Source organism: Hemibagrus wyckioides, linkage group LG22 (genome assembly GCF_019097595.1).
Source record: "Hemibagrus wyckioides isolate EC202008001 linkage group LG22, SWU_Hwy_1.0, whole genome shotgun sequence".
In the NCBI taxonomy this organism is placed as follows: domain Eukaryota; kingdom Metazoa; phylum Chordata; class Actinopteri; order Siluriformes; family Bagridae; genus Hemibagrus; species Hemibagrus wyckioides.
Window position 1 is genome coordinate 22166366 of NC_080731.1, and position 25000 is coordinate 22191365.

General features: G+C 43.9%; 1 protein-coding gene across 2 annotated transcripts in view; it reads left to right on the plus strand.

Moving 5' to 3' along the window:
• The first annotated feature begins 5250 nt into the window (after positions 1–5250).
• mybbp1a (MYB binding protein (P160) 1a) overlaps positions 5251–25000 on the plus strand; it is a 46397-nt gene continuing 26647 nt past the window's right edge. For both annotated transcript variants that reach the window (XM_058374705.1, XM_058374706.1), the window contains exons 1-9: positions 5251–5497; positions 7553–7648; positions 16899–16982; positions 20622–20696; positions 20801–20908; positions 21007–21197; positions 21340–21507; positions 21722–21839; positions 22621–22922. In XM_058374705.1, the coding sequence (XP_058230688.1) occupies positions 5300–5497; positions 7553–7648; positions 16899–16982; positions 20622–20696; positions 20801–20908; positions 21007–21197; positions 21340–21507; positions 21722–21839; positions 22621–22922 (1340 nt within the window). In that variant the 5' untranslated portion in view covers positions 5251–5299. The remainder of the gene's footprint in view (positions 5498–7552; positions 7649–16898; positions 16983–20621; positions 20697–20800; positions 20909–21006; positions 21198–21339; positions 21508–21721; positions 21840–22620; positions 22923–25000) is intronic.

Here is a 25000-nt window from a genome sequence, read left to right on the forward strand (position 1 = left end):
CTTCACACTTGCTAGTTCTTCACACTCGCTAGTTCTTCACACTGGCTAGTTCTTCACACTCGCTAGTTCTTCACACTCGCTAGTTCTTCACACTCGCTAGTTCTTCACACTGGCTAGTTCTTCACACTGGCTAGTTCTTCACACTCGCTAGTTCTTCACACTCGCTAGTTCTTCACACTCGCTAGTTCTTCACACTCACTAGTTCTTCACACTCGCTAGTTCTTCACACTCGCTAGTTCTTCACACTCGCTAGTTCTTCACACTGGCTAGTTCTTCACACTCGCTAGTTCTTCACACTGGCTAGTTCTTCACACTGGCTAGTTCTTCACACTCGCTAGTTCTTCACACTGGCTAGTTCTTCACACTCGCTAGTTCTTCACACTCGCTAGTTCTTCACACTCGCTAGTTCTTCACACTGGCTAGTTCTTCACACTCGCTAGTTCTTCACACTGGCTAGTTCTTCACACTCGCTAGTTCTTCACACTCGCTAGTTCTTCACACTCGCTAGTTCTTCACACTCGCTAGTTCTTCACACTGGCTAGCTGCTTAGTTTGAAGACCAGAAGTTAAAACACAGGAGAAAACCAAAAACTCAGAAAACTCCAGGACAGATTCTTCATTTCTTCCTGATGTTATATGTAGCACTGGTTCCAGTAAAGCAGAGTAACTGGGTTTAATGCTAACTGACTGAGTGTGTTTATGTTTAGTGATGATGTGAGGTAAAAAACAGAGAAGAGTACACTTCAGAACGTTCGTTTTTCTTTTTACGTTGAACTTCTGAGCTCCTGTTGGGAGTCACTGAAGCTAAAAAAGCTAATCAGAGCTCATGGAAGAATCATAAACCCAGGAGTAACTGAGTCGAACCCCTCAGAGTTTAGGTGATAAATAAAATTAAAGAGAGATTAGAATAAAGGGGTTCTGAGTAAAGTGTGTGATGGATATTAAACACTAAAGGAGGTGTGAAGGTAAATAAACACAGGTGAGCTAGCGGTCAGTAATGGTGTGGTGACTTTACTGTGTATGAGGTTCAGCGGTGAAGCTACATCTGCTCACTGACCAGACACTGAGGTCTCCTCACATCAAGATCCTGGATAAAGAAGATGACACTCTGATGGACAATTTCAGACCAGTTCTGTTACCTAATGTGAGATTTAACTAGAAGATATTTCCTCATGCTTCAGCTAGGAGACTCTACAGTGGGAAAATTACAGATAGATAGATAGATAGATAGATAGATAGATAGATAGATAGATAGATAGATAGATAGATAGATAGATAGATAGATAGATAGATAGATAGATAGATAGATAGATAGATAGATAGACAAACAGATAGATAGATAGATAGATAGATAGATAGATAGATAGATAGATAGATAGATAGATAGATATACAAACAGATAGATAGATAGATAGATAGATAGATAGATAGATAGATAGATAGATAGATATACAAACAGATAGATAGATAGATAGATAGATAGATAGATAGATAGATAGATATACAAACAGATAGATAGATAGATAGATAGATAGATAGATAGATATACAAACAGATAGATAGATAGATAGATAGATAGATAGATAGATAGATAGATAGATAGAAATACAAACAGATAGATAGATAGATAGATAGATAGATAGATAGATAGATAGATAGATAGATAGATAGATAGATATACAAACAGATAGATAGATAGATAGATAGATAGATAGATAGAAATACAAACAGATAGATAGATAGATAGATAGATAGATAGATAGATAGATAGATAGATAGATAGATAGATAGATAGAAATACAAACAGATAGATAGATAGATAGATAGATAGATAGATAGATAGATAGATAGATAGATAGATATACAAACAGATAGATAGATAGATAGATAGATAGATAGATAGATAGATAGATAGACCACAAGCATAGGTAATAAAAGAAAATAGAAATATCACAAAAATGACTAAATATTAGAATTTAAGGGTAAAACATAACAAAAAAACCAGAAATGTAAAGGAATAAGAGATAAATTATAACTCGATTATTCACATTTTATAAAGGATGATGGTTTAATGTTATTTCTTGATTTCTTTAAAGCTTTTGATAAACTTTTATTTCATAGTCTTTAAAATGTTTTGGTTTTGGTGAAAAAATAATGAATAATGTAATTTCAGTGTTGTATAAACACATGAAGCGTGCTGTTTTACTTCAGTCAGGCACCAGGAGGAGATCTGATATGAAAAGTGGAGAACATCAGGGAGATCCAGTCAGCCCACTTCTCCTCTTACCTGCTGTGGAATGATCAGCGCTCTATAATGAGAATAATGATAGAATAAAACCATTCAGTGTTTTGGGTGGATCCCTGCTGATCACACCACCTTATTTCTGACTCTCATCACACACCTAATGCCTAAATCCTTCTTTTTCAGAAGCCTCAGGGTTATATTTAAATCAAACCGTTCATGATAACACACACAATTTAACTGATAATATTCCAGTCCAACATGAAATCACGTACTTAATGGGATAAAATCTAGAAAAAATTAGAACAAATCTCAGGGACAGGGAAGATATAATGATACTCCAATTATAATAAAAAAAATACATAAATAAATATTGAATAGCTGGTAACTAAGGAATATTTCTATTTTTGGGAGATTATTAACAAAAATTATAATGAAAAGAATCAAAAAAAGATTCAAAGAACTTTATTAATCCCAGGGGGAATTCCTTTGCCATGTTACAGCTGCTCTAATTAAAGTGGAAAAGAGAAAGCAAGAAATATATACTCTGTTATATAAACTGTGAAAAATAGAATAAATAAATACAAATACTGTACAAATAATAATGTAGAGCTGTAATATTGCACACAGGGATTGTAAATTGGTGATCATTTTAACGGGTGATAATGGTAGATGTAATGTTCATGATAGATAAAGGTGAAATTGTAATATGGATGAAAGGTCTATAATTACTAAAGCACCCATTATTATTGCCCATGAAAATGTCCAACACTTAAAGGGAGGAACTGTAGAGTGTAATCACCACAGGGATGGAAGATCTCCTAAAGAGGTCAATACAGATTCAAGATTCAAGATTCAAGATTCAAGAAGCTTTTATTGTCATTTCAACCACATACAGCTGGTGCAGTACATAGTGAAATGAAACAACGTTTCTCCAGGACCTGGTGCTACAACACTCAGCAGTGGTCAGTCTCTGGCTGAATGTGCTCCTCTGATTAACCAGCACACTGTGTAGTGGATGAGAAGGGTCCAGGATTGAATGGAGTTTTGACAGCATTCTTCTCTCAACAACATGAACTGGGTCCAGCTCCATGCCCAGTACAGAGCCTGCCCTCCTGATTAGTCTGTCCAGTTTATTTCTCTCTGCCACCTTCATGTTACTTCCAAGGGATATCAAGATTAATTTAGACAGCATATTCAGTCAGGGTACCAGGGCACTGGTGGCTCAGTGGTAGGTTTCTCACCTACCATGTGGAAGGCCCGGGTTCGAACCCCAGCCACTGGATGCAGTGTCGGTCCCGAGCCCGGATAAAATGGGAGGGTTGTGTCAGGAAGGGCATCCGGCATAAAACCTGTGCCATGCTGTTTAGTTCCTGAAGCTATTCCTGTAGCCCTGAGGAATGTAATGAAAGGTATATTACTATATTCTTCTCTAATACCTACATCAGGTGATTAGTTTATTGACAGTTAAAAGTTTGCGGATGTTTAATGTAATAAGAACGTTTTGAGAACAATGAATTGCGGAAGAATTCTTTTCCTCTTCCGGTTAAAAGAAAGGTTTGATCTGAGCAGTTTTCCAAACCTGACACTGTTAAAGTACTAGATAGCTGTCATTTCCCTCGCTAGCTAAAATGAAAGAAGTGCGCTTCAGAACAATCAGTGACATTTACCCATGTCAGGAATTTCTCAGAATGAGATTTCCTTTGGACAGAAACGTGTCTCCTTTCTGCTTGAAAGATAATGAATCTCCAGGAACATCTTTTTTACAGTTGTACTGTTGTTAAATCCTTTTGGGGCAGATTGTACCTTCTTCTTCTTTGGTCTTTTCCCTTCAGTGGTCTCCACAGTGAATCATCTCTCTCCATCTATCCCTATCTTCTGCGTCCTCAACACTTACACCCACTAGCTTCATCTCCTCATTTATTACATCCATATACCTCCTCTTTGTCCTTCCTCTTTTCCTCCTGCCTGGCAGCTCCATGTCCAACATTCTTCTACCAATATACTCACTCTCCCTCCTCTGGACATGTCCAAACCATCTTAATCTGTCCTCCCTAACTTTGTCCCCCAAACGTCCAACATGAGCCATCCCTCTGATGTACTCGTTCCTAATCCTGTCCAACCGTCTCACTCCCAAAGAGAACCTCAACATCTTCAGCTCTGCTACCTCCAGCTCTGACGCCTGTCTCTGTCTCAGTGACACTGTCTCTAAACCATACAGCATGGCCGGTCTCACCACTGCCTCTAAACCATACAGCATGGCCGGTCTCACCACTGCCTCTAAACCATACAGCATGGCCGGTCTCACCATTGCCTCTAAACCATACAGCATGGCCGGTCTCACCACTGCCTCTAAACCATACAGCATGGCCGGTCTCACCACTGCCTCTAAACCATACAGCATGGCCGGTCTCACCACTGTACTGTACACCTTCCCCTTGATTCTCAAGGATATTTTTCTATCACACGATTCGCATGAACAAATTTGTCAGTGTTTTACTCCGGATGCCCTTCCTGACCCAACCGTCTCTGGTTATCCGGGCTTGGGACCGGTACAGAAGTCCCTGGACCCCTCTGACCCCATGGTTAGATTGTATGAGTGGTTAAAAGAAAGACCTGTTAAATAAAAAGATTGTTAAATTTAGTGTCTTTATGCAAAACAAAGAAGGATGAATTTCTGTGCAATAATACACTGATCATAGCAAAGTTTTATATACACAAGTGTAGATTTCTTAAAGTTTCTGCTTGTTTACGACATTTTAAACATGATTTTAGATTTTTTTTTTTCCAACATTGCAAAGCGAAGAGTGCTGAGAGACTCTCTAAACTTCTGTCAACATACATGGGCTGAACCCCCCCATCCCCCCCCCCAATTCTAAATTCTCTTTGAATTTGCTTTTAGTATTATTTTATTGTTTATTTTAATTTTCTGAATATTTATTTTGGAGCTTTTATTTTGAAACCCGCCGCATTTCCGGAAGTGCACCCTGGAAGTGCTCCGTGTCTCTCCGCGTGTGTGCGCGTGCTCATTTCCGCCGTGGTGCTGGTGGGTGTCGGTATGCAGACAGCAGTCATGGGGGAGGTGAAGACGGACACAGAGACGGAACCGGTTCGGCCCAAGGTGACGGACAGTAGAGGAGTGCTGAAACAGAACCGGGAGTTCCTGGATTATTTCTGGGACATCGCTAAACCGGAGCGCGAGACCCGCCTGAGAGCCGTGGAGAGTCTCATCGAGCACGTGAAGAAGCGCGAGCAGGTACCGAACCACTACAGGAACAAATAATATCACATTAATAATAATGATAATAATAATAATAATATGAGATGAGTTTATAAACACGCTGTGTCTCAGTTCACTTCTCCTTCATTACACCAGTGTTTATTTACACTGTCTAACGTTACTCTGATCACCCAGCACGTGCACACTGCGCATGCGTACTGCGTCCGTTAGCTTAGCACAAGTCTGAGGTTTATTTCCAGTGTTTCGTTCGACTCTGTGGACTTACTCTTCATCATCATCATCATCATCATCATTTCATTTTCTTAACCTTCTTAACCTTTTTATGTTATTTTTTTCTTTCCGTTTTTTTTCTCTGTGTTAAATCTTTCACAGAGAGAGAGAGAGAGAGAGAGAGAGACAGCAGCGCGTGCTTTACTGGGATGGAAATAAATAAATTGCTTTAAAATAGTGTTTCTGTAAACATGTAAATATAAATAACTTAAATAGTGTTTCTGTAAACATTATTTTAAAAGATGAACAGAAGATAAATCCATCCTTTATTTCTCTAGTTTTGTCTCTCAGACTCTGTGGCTTCTCTGTCTTCCTCATAGATCTGAAACGAGTCTCTCTCACGCTGATCTCTCCTTCACCTCATCCTCTTCAGAATCTGAAAACAATCTGACCTTTACAGCTGTAAAGGGTCATCCAGGTCATATTAACATAACATGAGTGAAACTATAAAAACAGAAGAACACAGACTGTGAGAGTACACGCTGTCACAAAACAAACTAGCTAACATTAGCTTGTTAGCTTGAGAATACGTCCCTTCAAAGTGGTGGATATAACTCCAAACATACAGTCTGAAGCCCTTCTCCTTTTTACTGGAAGGAGTGACCGATGCTGACCATACAGTTCCACATGGTTCACTGTGATCCATGGAAGTTCTTGTGAGCAGCGAGTGTAAAACACAGAAGTAGGGATGAACGACATGAAAAATTTATACCGATAATTAAATCCTTCTCAGGGCCGATACCCAATAAGTTCATATTTTTATATCAGAATTTTCATATAATCTGCAGTTTGTGCTCCCAGGAGAAAAGAGAATCTAAGCTGCACTGATGAACCTGATATTTTAGTGGCTCTAACTGTAAAAGGAAACATCAGTCCTGACTCTACAGATGTTTTTATTTTTTGTGTAAGGCACTACAATAAGAACAGACAGGGTTTAACAGAACTCTGACAGAACTATGGTTTATCTGCAGTTAACAACTCATTAACAACAAATTTATATTCAAGTATTTCACACAAAGAAATGCATCTATTCAACCTTTTTAGTGATGAGGATGAGGAAGGTTTATAGACCTTAAGTCACATGCTCCGTGTTTTAGGCCTAGCGCTAGTATCTGCCGCGGCTGCTTCATATTCTTTTAATACAGCTTTGCCGCGATGACGACCCTGAGAGTGAGAGATAAGGTTTGTTGTGTTAAAACTTGACGCCTTTTTTCCTCCTCTCAGAGTCCCTGCTGAACATGTGCTGCAAATAGCCATGGCATTGTCCTCCGCTGTCACCGAGAAAAACCTCCAGACCGGTGAGGACATGTTCACAGATGATGACCTAATGACCACGACACAGGCCGAGAGTCACCGCAGGTTAAAGCTGCAGTCAGGTGCACTCAGAAAGCAGATGAATCTTGGATAAATCAGACTGATTGATTTAGCAGCAAGTGTACTTTATTGGATCTGATTATCGGATTTAATTTATTTATCAGAGCAATAAAAATGACCTCATTTTCACCCAAATCGGCCCATAATTTATCTGTCCGATAAATATTGTGCATCCCTACACAGAAGCAGTCTATTCTCTATGTGAGTTATGACCTCACCGTACTGACGGAAGGGGCGGGATTGTTTGATTGACAAGCCATCCAATCAGCTGAGGTAGGAGGAGTACAGAGTGGTGGAGGTGATGATATTAACCAGTGACACCCCCCCACCCAGAAACCCCCTGTGCAGAACAGGAAACACTCATTTACCCCTCAGCTCATTAGTCCTCACTGTGTGTGTGTGTGTGTGTGTGTGTGTGTTTTGTAGTCTGATGAACTGAAATACACCCTGAAGAGGCTGGTGGATGGACTGTGTCATGCTCGAGAAGAGGCTCGCTCTGGCTACAGCTTAGCACTAGCACAGGTATTACACACACACACACACACACACACACACACTCTGTCTTTACAGGTAACACACACACACACAAATTTACATTACATTTGCATTTCTGGCATTTGGCAGACGCTCTTATCCAGAGCGACATACAAGTGCTTTAAGTCTCTGTCATTGAAAACATTAACACTGGTTCAGTAGATTACAGAATTAGGATACCATTCGACTAAAATTGGGATTTTTTGTTTGTTTGTTTTTTTATAAACCATATAACAATACATAAACAGCGAAAGAAAAGAGCTAGTTTAAGTGCTTCAGGAAGAGGAAGGTCTTAAGACGTCATTTGAAGACAGTCAGTGACTCTGCTGTACGGACATCTAGGGGAAGTTCATTCCACTACCTCGGTGCAGAACAGAGAAGAGTCTTGATGAATACCTACCTTTTACCCTGAGAGATGGTGGGACCAGTCGGGCAGTGCTAGTGGATCGGACAGAGTGTGGTGCAGTGCGAGGAGTAATAAGATCTTTGAGGTAAGATGGTGCTGGTCCATTCTTGGCTTTGTAGGCAAGCATCAGTGTTTTGAATCTGATGCAGCTACCGGAAGCCAGTGGAGGAGCAGCAGTGGGGTGGTGTGGGAGAACTTAGGCAGGTTGAAGACAAGCTGTGCAGCTGCATTTTGGATCATTTGCAGTAGATGAATTACATTCAGAGGAAGACCTGCCAGTAAAGAGTTGCAGTAGTCCAGTCTCGAAATAACCAAGACTCGAGACTGAACAAGCACTTGAGTAGCCTGTGTGGATAGAAATGGTCAAATTCTTCTGATGTTGTACAGAAGAAACCGACATGAGCATGTCACATTGGCAACATGGGAGGAAAAGGACAGTTATTTGTCCATGGTTACCCCAAGGTTGCGAGCAGTGGCTGAAGGGGAGATCATTGAGTTGTCCAGAGACAATGCAAGATCCTTGTCTGGATGAATCACCTGGGATGACCAGCAGTTCAGTTTTGCTGGGATTACGTTTCAGCTGATGAGCTGTCATCCAGGATGAAATGTCTGCCAGACACTCTGAGATCCGGGTAGAAGCTGTGGTATCTGAGGGAGGGAAGGAGAAGATAAGTTGGGTATCATCAGCATAGCAGTGGTATGAAAAGCTGTGTGAGGATATCACTTTGCCAAGAGAGTGAGTGTAGAAAGAGAAAAGGAGAGGACCAAGTACTGAGCCTTGTGGGACACCAGTAGAGAGTCTGTGTGGAGCAGATGTCAATCCCTTCCATGTTACCTGATATGAGCAACCATCCAGGTAGGAAGCAAACCATTCCCATGCTGTTCCTCAAATTCTAAGACTCCTGAGGGTGGACAAGAGAGTCTTGTGGTTAACTGTGGGTAAATGCTGCAGAAAGGTGAAGGAGGATGAGGACCAATGAAGCTTGGCTGATCTAGCAGCATGTAGTTTCTCAGTGACTGCCAAAAGCTGTCCATCAGTCAGACAGCTGATTATAAACAATTCGTTCGAGAGTTTTTGAAAGAAAGGGGAGAAGTGATACTGGTCTATAATTATTGATGTCAGAGGGATCCAAAGCAGGTTTCTTCAGTATAGGGATAACCCTTGCTTGCTTAAAGGCAGTTGGTACCTGTCCTGATGTAATGGATCCATTGATGACTGTGGTGATGAAGGGCAGGAGGTCAGGTGAGATGGTCTGGAGCATAGTGGAAGGGATTGGATCCAGTGGGCAGGTGGTGGGATTGGAGGAGTGGATGATTTGCAAAACCTCTTCTGCTGCTGTGGTTGAGAGATGCTTCAGTGAAGGAGTAGCTGAGTCCTGGCTGTGTAATGTAGATGAAGTAGGGGCGGACGTGAAGGTCTGGCAGATGTTCACAATCTTCTCTGCGTAAAAAGTGGCAAAATCTTCAGCAGCCAGGGAGGATGGAGCAGGTGGAGTCGGAGGGTTGAGTAGTGCAGAGATGATGTTGTGGAGCTTTCGGGGATCTTGTGCAGAAGCCTCAAGCTTTTCCTTGTAGAAGAAAGTCTTGGCAGGAGTCACGTCCAAAGAGAATCTGGATAGAAGCATTCGATAAGTGGTGAGATCTGCATCCAGTTGAGATTTCTTCCACTTCCTCTCTGCTGTTCGTCGTTCTCTCCAATTGTTGCGAAGCACATCTGACAGCCAAGGAGCAGGACAAGAAGTCTTCCTGTATTTAGTGGATAAAGGGCAGAGAAGGTCCATGGTTGATGAAATAGAGGAGATGATAGTGTCTGTAGCTGAGTCTAGGGGTAAGGAGGAAAAGGAGTCATAGTCAGGAAGAGATGAAAGAGTGTAGGAAGCTACAGAGAAAGGAGAGAGAGAGTGAAGGTTCCGGCGGATGAGAGAGGGATGCTGGGAGTTACATTTGGGTAGGACAGGGAGAATGATAGTGAAGGATACCAAGTGATGATCTGAGATATGAAGTGGGGTAGCAGTCATGTCTGTAGCTGGGGAAGGGCAGGTGAAGACCAGTGAAGTCCAGGACGTTTCCTCCCTTGTGTGTTGGAGGGCAGCTGTTAAATGACAAGGAGAACGAATTCAGAAGAGTCAGGAGGCCAGAAGACTGAAGCTTGTTGGATGGGAGGTTGAAATCTCCAAGGACCGTCAGAGAGGTGCTGTCAGAAGGGAAGACACTGAGGAGTGTGTCCATTTCTTCCATGAAGTCTCCAATGGGACCAGGAGGATGGTAGATGACAATGATGGAGAGGTTGATTGGAGATGTAACTGAAACTGCATGGAATTCAAAAGAAGAGATGGTGAGATGAGACAAGGGGAGAGGTGTGAAACACCATCTCCAGGACAACAGCAGACCTGTACCACCACCCCTGCCTGATTCTCATGGTGAGTGAGAGAAAGCATAGGCAGAGGATAGAGCAGTCGGTGTAGCAGTGTTCTGTGGGGATATCCAGGTCTCGGTTAGTGCCAGAAAATCAAAGGAATAGTGGGAGGCTGAAGCTGAGATGAAATCAGCCTTCCTTACAGCAGACTGGCAGTTTCAGAGCCCACCTACCACCGCTGTTTGAGACCGAGACAACAGGGGAGGGTAGATGAGATTGCTGGAAACATGACCTTTGCTTTGTGCGTAATAGTGCCTGTGTCTGTAAGAGGTAAGAACAGAAATGGGTTTGAGGCACATGTCTGTGGTTTGGTTAAAGTGAGGTTAAGTGCAAGTTAAAATGTAACAGGACAAGAACGTATGTTAGTAGACACTTACTATTAACAGGTCTTGACTGGGCTAGATGCAGCGAGTGTCTGTAGAGGAGAGCCTTCAATATAAATTAGTAAGCCCTGCAAACAATTCACACCTTAAGGGAGACTGAAACTACTCTTGATTAATCACCTGAGACAACTAAGCATAGACCAACACTAAAGGATCAACGAGCTATACAATATAACACAGTTCAAATAACTCTAGAACCAAACAAGTTAAACAAATCGTACACAAAAGTCAGAATCCTACCTTACCAGATGGAATAGATTCAAATGAAGAGCTAAAGCACACTGCTTTTGAAGCCCACACACACGGCCTCTTCAGGTCCTACACACACACACACACACACTCCCTCTCTGACTGGTTCACAATGTAGACAGGTGTGTCCAGTCCAGTGTGTAGTGTCCAGTCCATTGTGTAGTGTCCAGTCCAGTGTGTAGTGTCCAGTCCAGTGTGTAGTGTCCAGTCCAGTGTGTAGTGTCCAGTCCAGTGTGTTGTGTCCAGTCCAGTGTGTAGTATTATGATGTTCTTATTTCTTCAGTACTGTGTGTGTATTAAAGGTCCTGCAGTGAGCTGGTACAAATTTTATCTAAACAATAGAACCTTTTCTCTTTATATAAATGTACATGCGTCTCCGATTCCGCCCTGTTATTTGATGAGTAGGTCAATGCAGTGGTCAAATCATGTTTTTTCCAGCTGACACTGTACTGTTATACACCTGTTTTTTTCCAGGTGTATAACAGTACAGTACTGTATTTAAAAAGCCAGGATTATTATTCTTAGACAATTAATTTCTGACTCTAACTCATCCTTGAGCATTCGAGCTACATGCACCAGACTCAGCATGGTTGTAAATCCTGGTCTGAGGTTGGGTGCTGTTACTTTTCTAAGCGATCAGAATCCAGTATTTCCGGTACGGAAGCTCAAAATGACCTTTTTTCTTTGGACCTTTTTTCTTTCGGCAGGATTTTGAGCTATCGACACCAAACTCGGCCAGCTCCTTCAGAATCTTGGGTCAGATGAATTCCTAAATCTTACAACTGATCGGACGTTCGGTTTTCCCATAGAGGAAGATCGAATATTCCAAAAATTCCCATAGACTCGTATCTAACTATTCAATATTAAGTAAAATCACAAAGTTACTGTAATATACATGTGACATATCAAAACACTCAGCATGATGTGAGGAACTGTGTGACGTGTGTCCGGGTGATATATCCACTAGCCTCCAGACGGATTGGCACTTGCGCCAAAATAATCAAACTTGCAAAATTACTGCAACATACACGTGACATATCAAAATGCTCAGCACAATGAGGGAAACTTGGTGACGTGTATTCTGGTTATGTCACGTGATGTCACCTGCACGCCAACCCCTAAAATAAGTGGGTCACAAAATTACCGCAACATACATGTCACATATCAAAACGCTCAACATAATGTGAGGGACTGTGTGACGTGTGTCCAGGTGACATAACCACTCGCCTCCAGACGGATTGGCACCCTGTCTGTCTGCTGTCCACCAAATGTATTGGCGACCTGTCTATCTACTCTCCTCCAAAAAGCATCAGGTGTTACGACTACTTGCTTCATCAAACCAACATCAAAGTTTGTAGCGACAAACTTTAAAAACTTTCTAGAAGTTTTTCTAGATTTTTTTTATTTTATGAATTACCCCTTAGAGGTCTTGCTATAAAAAACGTTTTGACACAGTGTACAAATTTTTCCCTTGAAACATTAAAAATTTAACACAATACAGTGTATAGCTTCAATTCATGCTTTATTACACCTTTAAAAAAAAAACCTGAAAAACAAAAGCCACTTCAATCACAAAATATTCTCCAAAGTAGTGACTGTGGCAAAGCAAGTGGGATGACTAAATAAACATAAGCTTCAGAATAAACTGTTTAACTGAATAAACAAAACACAACAACAACATATAACATTAGAAAAAACTAAATGAGTGGTGCAGAGAACTACTTAGTGAACAAAAATTACTGAATTATTAGTAAATAAGAATTACTGAATGAAGGAAAAATGAAATCCAAATTTAGGTATTCAACAATGAGCACCTGAAAAAATTGTGCAACTAACACACTAAAAGCATGTTTATGTTGCGTGTGAAGAGTATGTGCAAGGGGTGTGTGTGTGTGGTATGTCAGTGAATGAGTGGGTATGAAGTCCGTTAGTTTCTTGAGTAGACTGGCAACCCGAGTGTTGACTGATTTCTTTTTGTGGACGACCTTCCCGGTCCTCTTTGACAGGACTTGTCCACCCTCTGTGCCTTTTTCAGGATTTATACCAATGAACCGCCTAGGAAGGCCAAACAGGAGGAATATAGGAAGGCCAAAGAGATGGTATATAGGAAGGCCAAAGAGATGGTATATAGGAAGGCCAAAGAGGAGGTGAATATATGTATCTAAGCATCTAACCTCTGAATGAATTCCAACGTGCATGCGGCCTCAGCTTGGTACTCCACACTGAAATTGTAGTAAGTCAAAAACACAGCAGCAAGCCCCTCAATTAGGGATTATTTACCCCTCAAAACTCATCTTCCATTTATGAATGCAGCTTCCTGTTTTTTTTTTTTCCACCTAAAACATTCCAAAGAAAAAACAATGTCAACAGTCACATAACACATTAATGTTCTACTGCCAGACTGTAAATGAATGGAAGGGAAACTGAAATCATTTCACCTAGTCACAGAGCTCTGTTCTTTTTACATAACGAATGCATTTCAAAATGTTAACACGTGTAGATACTGTGTATTGTCAAATTGTTGCTGCAGTTTTTGTGATTTATTTAACTCAATATTTTTGCTCAGTATAGTTGAAGGGTTAAAAAGTGAAAATGTAGTAATTAAATGTATTAATTAGTCACTCTCACTTTCAAAGACTTTTATTTTCAAAACACAAATGAAGCTGTTTTTAATGGAAACTCCAGTGCGCTAGCCCGACGGATGAGAACAAACCTGATTGGTTCTCACACACTGACAAAATACGCTAACAATAATGCCTTGTATGCATTTTTAAATGAGGAAAGACCGTGTCTATTTCAGCTGTTAGGACAATAATACCATGATGGAAAATAAACAACAACAAAAAACAATTTAGGATCAGCTCTTCCTGAGTCTCATTAATAACGATGTCTCATCGATATTTTCTGGACTGACCTCCACATTCTCACTATTTCCATCTACACCAGTATGATCTTCTCTCATCACATCACTGTCAATATTTTGATCGCTTTCAGCTTCAGTCCCGAGTGATGTGGCAACAGTGGATTCACTTAGGTTTACCTCTGATGAATTTTGATGAAATTATTGATCACACTGATTAAAGGGGCATGTCACTCAAAACAACAAATCTCCAACAAAATAAAAAGTAACATTACAATACAAACCAACAATGCTAACATTTTGAACAGGAATTATTCTTACTTGAGTATTCTATCACTTAACCTAGGCCATGTCCACACGTAGCTGGGTATTTTTAAAAACTGAGATTTTTCTCCTTTTTTTAATTCAGTCCACACGACCTACGTAACGAAATTAGCTCAAAATTTAAATATTTAATTGTAATTATAACTGGTTATAATTAATTATAAATATTCAAATAGGGGTTTTAGAACTAACTGTCAGGGAATCAATAACACGATTATTTGATTTGTTCGTCCAGCGAACAAACAGTATAATTGTGCTATTAATTCCAGGAAAAGTTATCTTCCTGACCAAGAAAGAATAACTACTTTATAAAGTACTAGCTGTAATTTAGCATGTAGCAAGGTCAATGTTCAGGGACCCCGAAATTGTGAGCAAAGCACAGAGACAATCACTCATGAATAAAATGCATTTAATAAAACAGAAACACACAACACATACTAACTACGACACACATACATAAAAGACAGGATAAGGATTATAGAGAGGGGATAAGTAGGCAAAGAGAGATTGAGAGTAAGGAAGGGAATACGGAGGAAATCAGAACGAGAGAGAGAGATAAGGAAATAGAGAAGAGATCAAATATGGCAAGTTTCAAATTGAGTTTTGGTTACACGTGTGAGAATCGACAAGGTAATTAGGATTCACCTTAATAACAGGGCTTCAGCTTAAAATTACGGATCTAAAATAATTAGCAACTTTTACTTGCATTGGTTCGTTGATAAGCGTCCTGATGTAGTGGATCAAGGAGGTTCGGAGATTCGAAGTCCTCGAAGTAAGCATGAGATTCTGCTAGAAACGAAAAAGGTTTCGGTGGTGCAAACAAAAGTTCTTTGATTGAAGCTGCTGGCAAAGTCTCAGAAGAAAGTGAAAGTCTTGTCCCGGAGAAAGATTGGAGTCGGGCCACGATAGGAGAGGTCGTGCCGGGAAGAAAAGGCGCACGGGGGCCCCCCCGACCGGAGACCGGAGAGCGGGTTGGCCCCCGTGGGGCCAAGCCGAGCTGAGCAGAGCAAAAAGCCAAAAAGCAGCGATAGATTGGGTGCTTAGGGTTTTTATTGATCCCTTGGTCGTGCCCAGTTTTTCAGAGTGACCAATCCAACACCTGAAACTTTTGGAGGGAAAAAGTTTGTTGTCTCCGCTCGGGCACTCATTTGCATACTTTATGGTGAAGTCGGGAATGGATAAAGTTTCAATTAAAGTACCGTAGGCTCATATGTACTAGGATGACCACGTGGCATACACCATTGCTTATAAAAGTAAACTATTTTGATAGTAGACATGAAAGGAACAGTATGAGAGGAGAAGAAACTGGGTATAGGCAATTACACATACAATCTTATATTATAAAACATTGTTCTGGTTCATGAAAACACAACCATAAAAATATAAAGGCAAAAGGGGAATACATATACAGGTGTGTTAGGCATGGGTCAGGTAGGGTTTTACTATAGTTTTATTGAAACTTGAATACAGGAACTCTCCTTACGTGTGTGCATGTGGGGGTCAGGATGAGCGTTTCCAGACGCTTTGGGTGTGTGTGTGTGTCTTCAGTCATCCCCCGGTCAAGGCATTGATTCGGTTTAGATTAGGGAATTCTTGTTGACTTTTAACGGCCGTAAAACTGCTAGGTGCAGGGTGATTTGCATGCAGGTTGATGGGGAGTACCAGGGGTGTGAGGTACTTGATGGTCTGCAGAACTCCAACATTCATGGAGGCAGGATTCCTCCTTTGTCTCCAGTCTCGTTGGGGGGTTATTGGTTATCCAGAGCCATCAGACATCCCGGAGCCTGGCTCCCATGAGTTACAGCATGTCGGTTGGGTCAAAATGAAATAACTATAAGCGAAATAGGTCAGTTGTGAGCTGTGTAATGGTTAATTTAGTTTTAAGAAGGATGCAACTGACTCCATGAGCAAGTGATCCGACCTGGAGACGCTACAGTGTTAATAATATCTTTGTCCACATAAAAAACGAAAACGCCCTGTTAAGTGCTGTCAAGAGCGTGACTAACCAATCAGAAGCCTAGACAAAACGTCATTACTGGTTGCGGTAGTTTAACAATAATGGCGCGTCGCGGGAGAGCCATGCCCTTGACATGCGAATATTTTTTTGTAGAATGTAGAAGTCTGACCGGGTCTCGTCCAAAACCGCCAGCGTGTCGGAGTTTTGTATGCAGTAGCAGTGAGCTTTGTATCACATTTCAACACCTCTGTTCATTACTGTAATGTGGGAGTAACTACACGTGTGTACACCCATGTAAAACGTCCAGTAAGAAATGCTAACACTCACTAGTTTACATAAGTCTGCTATTGCACAAAATATCTTTATAAACAAAGCTCAGAAGGAGACAGCACACAGACAATGACGTTAATTCATCAAAATCTCTGCTTCCCCTGTCCAGTACAGTACAGTGTGTAGTGTCCAGTACAGTACAGTACAGTGTGTAGTGTCCAGTACAGTACAGTGTGTAGTGTCCAGCCTCATGTAAACAGGATAGAGATGTGATAGATGATCTACTGAAAGTTCCTGTAGAGTCTAGAGCTTTACGTTCATCATCTCCTGTAGGTTCTGGTGTCAGTGTGTTTCCTGTACTGTGTGTGTACAGGTGCTGAGTGTGTTTGAGGAGATATCACTCAGAAGTGTATTGGATCAGATCAGAGAGAAACACAACCTGCAGACAGCCAGCAAGGTGAGAAACACACACACACACAGTGTAATGAATTAGAATTGTTTTAAGTGTGATGATCAAATGTCATTATAGAACTGGTTACTGAAACACACTCTGACCCCCCCACACTCTGACCCCCCACACTCTGACCCCCTTCAGTCCGACCCCTCACATTCTGACCCCCACTGTAGATGCAAAGTCCTATATCAACTCAAAGTGGCAGGAAAAAATGAGTTCTTACTCATCATGAAAACTCCGTAAAAAATGAGTTTAATCAAAACACAAATTACAAATCCAGTTGGTTCTTATATCCTATATTTCACTTGTAATTCCTTTAACTCGTGTTTCCTCCAACGTTTAAACACAAATTTTCCATAAAAGACAGCAAGACAGTAAGAAAACTGTTTCTCTCTTATTTTCCTCCCTGCCATTCCACACACGTGAGTGGCTGTTAAAGAAACAGAACCAAAGTTACACATCAGAAACATAAAACATAATACTGAAACATGTACATAGGAAATATCAAGATTGCCTCTCAAAGAAAGTTACAGTAATTATACTTTAAATCATGTCATGTCATTGTCTCCCGCTTATCTGTAGCCGGGTCGCGGGGGCAGCAGTCTAATCAGGGATGCCCGGACTTCCCTCTCTCTAGCCACTTCCTCCAACTCTTCCGGGGGAATTCCGAGGCACTCCCAGGTCAGCCGAGAGACATAGTCCCTCCAGCGTGTCCTCGGTCTTCCCCGGGGTCTCTTTCCGGTGGGGCATGCCTGGAACACCACCCGAGCCACCTCAACTGGCCCCTTTTGATGTGGAGGAGCAGCGGCTCTACTCCAAGCTCCTCCTGGGTGACAGAGCTCCTTACCCTTACCTTCTCTAAGGGAATGCCCCGCCACCTTACGAAGGAAACTCATTTCAGCCGCCTGTATCTAGGATCTTGTCCTTTCGGTCATGACCATAAATGAGAGTAGGAACGTAGATTGACTGGTAAATCGAGAGCTTCACCTTTCGGCTCAGGTCCTTCTTCACCACAACAGACCAGTACATGGACTGCATTGCTGCTGCCGCTGCACCAATCCATCTGTCAATCTCACACTCCATCCTTCCCTCACTCATAAACAAAACCCTGAGATTCTTAAACTCCTCCACTTGAGGGAGGAACACCCCTCCAAACTGGAGAGGACAAACCACCTTTTTCTGTTCGAGAACCATGGCCACGGATTTGGAGGTGCTGATCCTCATCCCAACTGCTTCGCACTCGGCTGCAAACCACCCCAGTGCATGCTGTAAGTCCTGGCTTAAAGGAGCCAACAGGACAACATCATCTGCAAAAAGCAGAAATTAAATCCTGTGGTCCCCAAACCGGACTCCGTCCATCCCCTGTCTGCGCCTAAAAATTTTGTCCATAAAAATAATGAACAGAACCGGTGACAAAGGAATCCAACGTGCACTGGGAACAGGTCTGACTTACAGCTGGCAATGCGAACCAAGCTCCTGCTCCGGTCATACAGAGACCGAACAGCCCTTAACAGAGGGCCACGTACCCCATACTCCCAGAGCATCTCCCACAGAATGCCACAAGGGACGCGGTTGAATGCCTTCTCCAAGTCCACAAAACGCATGTGGACTGGTTTGGCAAACTTCCATGAACCCTTAAGCACCCTGCGGAGGGTATAGAGCTGGTCCAGTGTTCCACGACTAGGACGAAAACCGCATTGTTCCTCCTGAATCCGAGGTTTGACTAAAGGTTGGGAGACTCCTCTCCAGTACCCTGGAGTAGACTTTCCCTGGGAGGCCTAGGAGTGTGATCCCCCTATAGTTGGAACACACCCTCCGATCCCCCTTCTTAAAAAGAGGGACGACCACCCTAGTCACCCAGTCCAGAGGCACTGTCCCTGACTGCCATGCTATGTTGCAGAGACGTGTCAGCCAAGACAGCCCCACAACATCCTTGAGGTACTCAGGGCGAATCTCATCCACCCCCAGTGCCTTGCCACCGAGGAGCTGCTGGACTACCTCAGTGACTTCAGCTTGGGCAATGGATGAATGTACTTCTGCATCCTCAGCCTCTGCTTCCTCTATTGAAGGCGTGTTAGTGGAATTGAGGAGATCCTCGAAATATTCCTTCGACCATCCAACAATATCCCCAGTCAAGGTCAGCAACTCCTCCACTCGCACTGTAAACAGTCTGCCAGAATTTCCCAGAGGCCGACCTATAGTCCTTCTCCATGGCCTCACCAAACTCCTCCCAGACTCGAGTTTTTGCTTCCACAACCACCTGGGCTGCAGCTCGCTTGGCCTGCCGGTACTCATCAGTTGCCTCCGGGGTCCCACGGGGCAACCAGGCTTGATAGGACTCCTTCTTCAGCTTGAGAGCATCCCTTATTTCCAGTGTCCACCACTGGGTTTGGGAATTGCTGCCACGACAGGCACTAGAGACCTTACGGCCACAGCTCCGGATAGCTGCATCAACAATGGAGGAGGAGAACATGGTCCACTCAGACTCAATGTCCCTCACCACCAGGTAGTGATCAGTTGACAGCTCAGCCCCACTCTTCAGCCCAGTGTCCAAGACATGGCCGAAGGTCAGATGACAGAACCACAAGGTTGTCCATCGATCTCCGACCTAGGGTGTCTTGGTACCTGTACATGTCTACTGATGGGCACCCTTATGCTTGAACATGGTATTCGTTATGGACAAACTGTGGCTAGCACAAAAATCCAATAACAGAACATCACTCGAGTTCAGATCGGGGGGGGGGGGTGTTGGGGGCAGGGCGTTCCTCCCAGTCACGCCCCTCCAGGTAACACTGTCATTGTCCACATGAGCGTTGAAGTCCCCCAGTACAACTATGGAGTCCCTGGTCGGGGCACCTTCCCCCCAGTGAGGTGACATTCCATGTCCCAAGGGCCAGTTTCTTTAAACAGGGTTTAGGTCATCGAGGTCCCCGCCCATGACTGCTACCCAAATCACATAGCACCAGCCCCTTATGCTCCTTCCTGCGGGTGGTGGGCCTACGTCGCTCTCTTGGGCTGTGCCCGGCCAAGTCCCATAGGTGAAGACTTGGCTACCAGGCACTCGCCTGCGTGCCCCAGCCCCAGGCCTGGCTTCAGGGTGGGGCCCCGGTAACGCCAATCCGGGTGACGTAGCGGTCCTTGTTTTTTGTTTTTCATGAGGGGATTTGAACCGCTCTTAGTCTGACCTGTCATCTAGGGAGACCCTACCAGGAGCACTTGGTCCCCGACAACATGGCTCCTAGGCTCATTCGGGTACTCAAACCCCTCCACCACAATAAGGTGGCGGTTCAGGGAGGGGATCATTAAATCATTACTTGCAAATCAACACTCTAAGCAAACAGTTATAATATACAAATTGTTGACAGAATAAATTGGCACTTGCATCAACAGTCCGACCCTTTACTGTCCAACTGTTTACTATCCGACCCTTTACAGTCCCTTTATTGTCCATCCCTTTACAGTCCGACCCTTTACAGTCCCTTTACTGTCCGACACGTTGCAGTCCGACCCTTTACAGTCTGACCCCCAGTGTCTAACCCTCACACTCTGACTCTCTTACAGTCTGACCCCCACAGTCTCACCCTCACAGTCTGACCCTTTAGAGTCTGATCTCATCCTCTCAGTGTCTCTCTCTCGTTATAGAAGCAGATCAAACATGTGGCCTTCGGGAATTTCTTTGGAGTCCTCGCTCTGTCTCAGTCCACACGCCTGCACAAGGTACACACACACCAGCCCCCCTTTTTTCTTTTGAAGTTGTGTGTGAATGTTTTCTGAATTGAGATTCAGATTATTAAAGTGTCTGATTTTGTGTGTGTGTGTAGGAAGCAGATGTACTGTTGGAGTGTGTGAAACTGCTGCAGTCTCTCTCTCAGTACAGAGAATATCTGAGAGACTTACCCAGGAAGACCATGGCAGACATCCTCAACGAGGTTCTCACCTTTTACTGAATTATAAAGTATCTGTGCAGTAAGGTATGTGTGTTTAGTCCTTAACTTGTATGTGTGTGTGTGTGTGTGTGTGTGTTCAGGTGTCAGAGCAGATGTTTGAGCAGGTGTTGTTCAGTGCTCTGCAGGAGGATCTGAGTTCAGCTCTCAGTAGTCCGGAGCAATTAGAACTCCTCCTGCTGGTCATGTGCAGGTTCTCATCTACACTTAGCCCCACCCATCTGGACAAGCTGCTGGGGACCGCCTCCATCATCAACACACACACTCTGTCCTGGTACACACACACACACACACACTATCAGCCACTCCTTCCTGGACAAGTGACTGGGAACTGCCTTCATCACCAACACACACACACACAATGTCCTGTTGTCTTGTAACTGTGTGTGTGTGTGTGTGTGTGTGTGTGTGTGTAGGTTAGTAGAGGTGGTGAAGTCAGCAGCACGCTCGGTGAAGAAGGAGAGTGTGCTGCCTGCTGTAGCGTCTGATCTGCTGCATGTGTCTCTGCGTGAGGACAGCTTCACTTTCTTCTGGGACAAAGTAGTGATAGAGGGACTGATGTCGGAGCCAACCGGGCCTAGCCAGTGAGTTTACACACACACACACACACACACACAGTCACACACAGTCACACACACATATACACACACACAGTCACACACACTATACAGGAAAACACACCCACACCCAGACTTGGCCAAACCGTGTTTAAGTTCAGGTGTAACCCTCTCCTGTCTCTCTCTCTCTCACTCCCTCCCTCTCTCACTCTCTCTCTCTCTCTCTCTCTCTCTCTCTCAGTTACCTGGCGTTCAGGTTGATGGGCGTGTCCTTGCCGTTGTTGTCTGTGTCTCAGCTGCAGTATGTTCTGAGTGGAGAGGTGATGAGACGTTACGGTGAACACGTCATGACTGCACAGGTCAGTTCTGCTCTCAATAATACACAAGTGTGTGTGTGTGAGAGGGTGTGTGTATGTGGTGTAACACAAACACACAGTAATATATTACCCTGTTCCTATCTCTCTCTCTCCCCCTTCTCTCTCTCTCCCTTCTCCCTCTCTCCCTCTCCCTCTCTCCCCCTTCTCTCTCTCTCTCTCTCTCTCTCTCTCTCCCCCCCTCTCTCTCTCTCTCTCTCTCTCTCTCTCTCTCTCTCCCTCCCTCTCTCTCTCCCTCTCTCCCCCTTTCTCTCTCCCTCTCCCCCCCCCCCCCTCTCCTTCTCACTCTCCTCTCTCTCTCTCTCTCTCTCTCTCCCTCTCCCTCCCTCCCTCTGTCCCCCTTCTCTCTCTTCATCTCTCTCTCTCTCTCTCCTCTCTCTCTCTCTCTCTCCCTCTCTCCCCCTTCTCTCTCTCCCCCTTCTCTCTCTCTCTCTCTCTCTCTCTCTCTCTCTCTCTCTCTCTCTCTCTCTCTCTCCCCCCTTCTCTCTCTCTCTCTCTCTCCCTCCCTCTCTCTCTCCCTCTCTCCCCCTTTCTCTCTCCCTCTCTCCACCCCCCCTTCTCCTTCTCACTCTCCCTCTCTCTCTCTCTCTCTCTCTCTCTCTCTCTCTCCCTCTCCCTCCCTCCCTCTGTCCCCCCTTCTCTCTCTTCATCTCTCTCTCTCTCTCTCTCTCTCTCTCTCTCTCTCTCTCTCCCCCTCTCTCCCCCTTCTCTCTCTCTCCCTCTCTCTCTCTCCATCTCTCTCTCTCTCTCTCCCTCTCTCTCTCAGCTCCCTGAGCGCTTTAAGTTCTCCCCAGAGATGGATGAGTATGTGAGTGTGTTCCTGCGCAGCTACACAGATGTGGAGAGACAGCTGTTGGTCCTGCAGGCGTTCAGTCGTCTCACACACCGCGGTGCTCCGGTCATCCCGTCCTTCTGGAAGGTTCTGGAGCATGTGGAACCCAGTGCCCTCAAATCCTACACACACTGGCTCAAAGAGTCATTCTGTCAGCCCCAGATACCCGAGCTGCTCGAGTTCAACACACGCAAACAGAGAAAGAGCCAGAACTCCGCCCCTGACTCCGCCCCTCAGTGAGATCATCAGCTACTCTTCTGTGTGAGAGAGATAGTTGTGTGTGTGTAAGAGCTGTGTGTGTGTTGTGTGTGTAAGAGCTGTGTGTGTGTTGTGTGTGTAAGAGCTGTGTGTGTGTTGTGTGTGTAAGAGCTGTGTGTGTGTTGTGTGTGTAAGAGCTGTGTGTTTTGTGTGTGTAAGAGCTGTGTGTGTTTTGTGTGTGTAAGAGCTGTGTGTGTGTTGTGTGTGTGAGAGCTGTCTGTTTTGTGTGTGTGTGAGAGCTGTGTGTGTGTTGTGTGTGTAAGAGCTGTGTGTGTGTTGTGTGTGTAAGAGCTGTGTGTGTGTTGTGTGTGTAAGAGCTGTGTGTGTTGTGTGTGTAAGAGCTGTGTGTGTTGTGTGTGTAAGAGCTGTGTGTGTTGTGTGTGTAAGAGCTGTGTGTGTGTTGTGTGTGTAAGAGCTGTGTGTGTTTTGTGTGTGTAAGAGCTGTGTGTGTTTTGTGTGTGTGTGTAAGAGCTGTGTGTGTTTTGTGTGTGTGTGTAAGAGCTGTGTGTGTTTTGTGTGTGTAAGAGCTGTGTGTGTTTTGTGTGTGTAAGAGCTGTGTGTGTTTTGTGTGTGTAAGAGCTGTGTGTGTGTTGTGTGTGTAAGAGCTGTGTGTGTTTTGTGTGTGTAAGAGCTGTGTGTGTGTTGTGTGTGTAAGAGCTGTGTGTGTTTTGTGTGTGTGTGTAAGAGCTGTGTGTGTAAGAGCTGTGTGTGTTTTGTGTGTGTGTGTAAGAGCTGTGTGTGTAAGAGCTGTGTGTGTAAGAGCTGTGTGTGTTTTGTGTGTGTGTGTAAGAGCTGTGTGTGTTTTGTGTGTGTAAGAGCTGTGTGTGTGTGTGTAAGAGCTGTGTGTGTGTTGTGTGTGTAAGAGCTGTGTGTGTGTGTGTGTAAGAGCTGTGTGTGTTTTGTGTGTGTGTGAGAGCTGTGTGTGTTTTGTGTGTGTGAGAGCTGTCTGTTTTGTGTGTGTGTGTAAGAGCTGTGTGTGTTTTGTGTGTGTGTAAGAGCTGTGTGTGTTTTGTGTGTGTGTGTAAGAGCTGTGTGTGTTTTGTGTGTGTGTGAGAGCTGTGTGTGGTGTGTGTGTGAGAGCTGTGTGTGTTGTGTGTGTAAGAGCTGTGTGTGTGTTGTGTGTGTAAGAGCTGTGTGTGTGTTGTGTGTGTAAGAGCTGTGTGTGTGTTGTGTGTGTAAGAGCTGTGTGTGTGTTGTGTGTGTAAGAGCTGTGTGTGTGTTGTGTGTGTAAGAGCTGTGTGTGTGTTGTGTGTGTAAGAGCTGTGTGTGTGTTGTGTGTGTAAGAGCTGTGTGTGTGTTGTGTGTGTAAGAGCTGTGTGTGTTTTGTGTGTGTAAGAGCTGTGTGTGTTTTGTGTGTGTGTGAGAGCTGTGTGTGTTTTGTGTGTGTGTGAGAGCTGTGTGTGTTTTGTGTGTGTGTGAGAGCTGTGTGTGTTTTGTGTGTGTGAGAGCTGTCTGTTTTGTGTGTGTGTGTGTAAGAGCTGTGTGTGTGTGTGTAAGAGCTGTGTGTGTTTTGTGTGTGTGTGTAAGAGCTGTGTGTGTTTTGTGTGTGTGTAAGAGCTGTGTGTGTTTTGTGTGTGTAAGAGCTGTGTGTGTTTTGTGTGTGTGTGTAAGAGCTGTGTGTGTTTTGTGTGTGTAAGAGCTGTGTGTGTTTTGTGTGTGTGTGAGAGAGCTGTGTGTGTTTTGTGTGTGTGTGAGAGCTGTGTGTGTTTTGTGTGTGTAAGAGCTGTGTGTGTTTTGTGTGTGTGTGTAAGAGCTGTGTGTGTTTTGTGTGTGTGTAAGAGCTGTGTGTGTGTAAGAGCTGTGTGTGTGTGTAAGAGCTGTGTGTGTGTGTGTAAGAGCTGTGTGTGTGTGTTGTGTGTGTAAGAGCTGTGTGTGTGTGTGTGTGTGTGTGTGTGTGTGTGTGTAAGAGCTGTGTGTGTGTGTAAGAGCTGTGTGTGTGTGTGTGTGTAAGAGCTGTGTGTGTGTGTGTGTGTGTGTAAGAGCTGTGTGTGTGTGTGTGTGTGTAAGAGCTGTGTGTGTGTTTTGTGTGTGTAAGAGCTGTGTGTGTGTGTGTGTG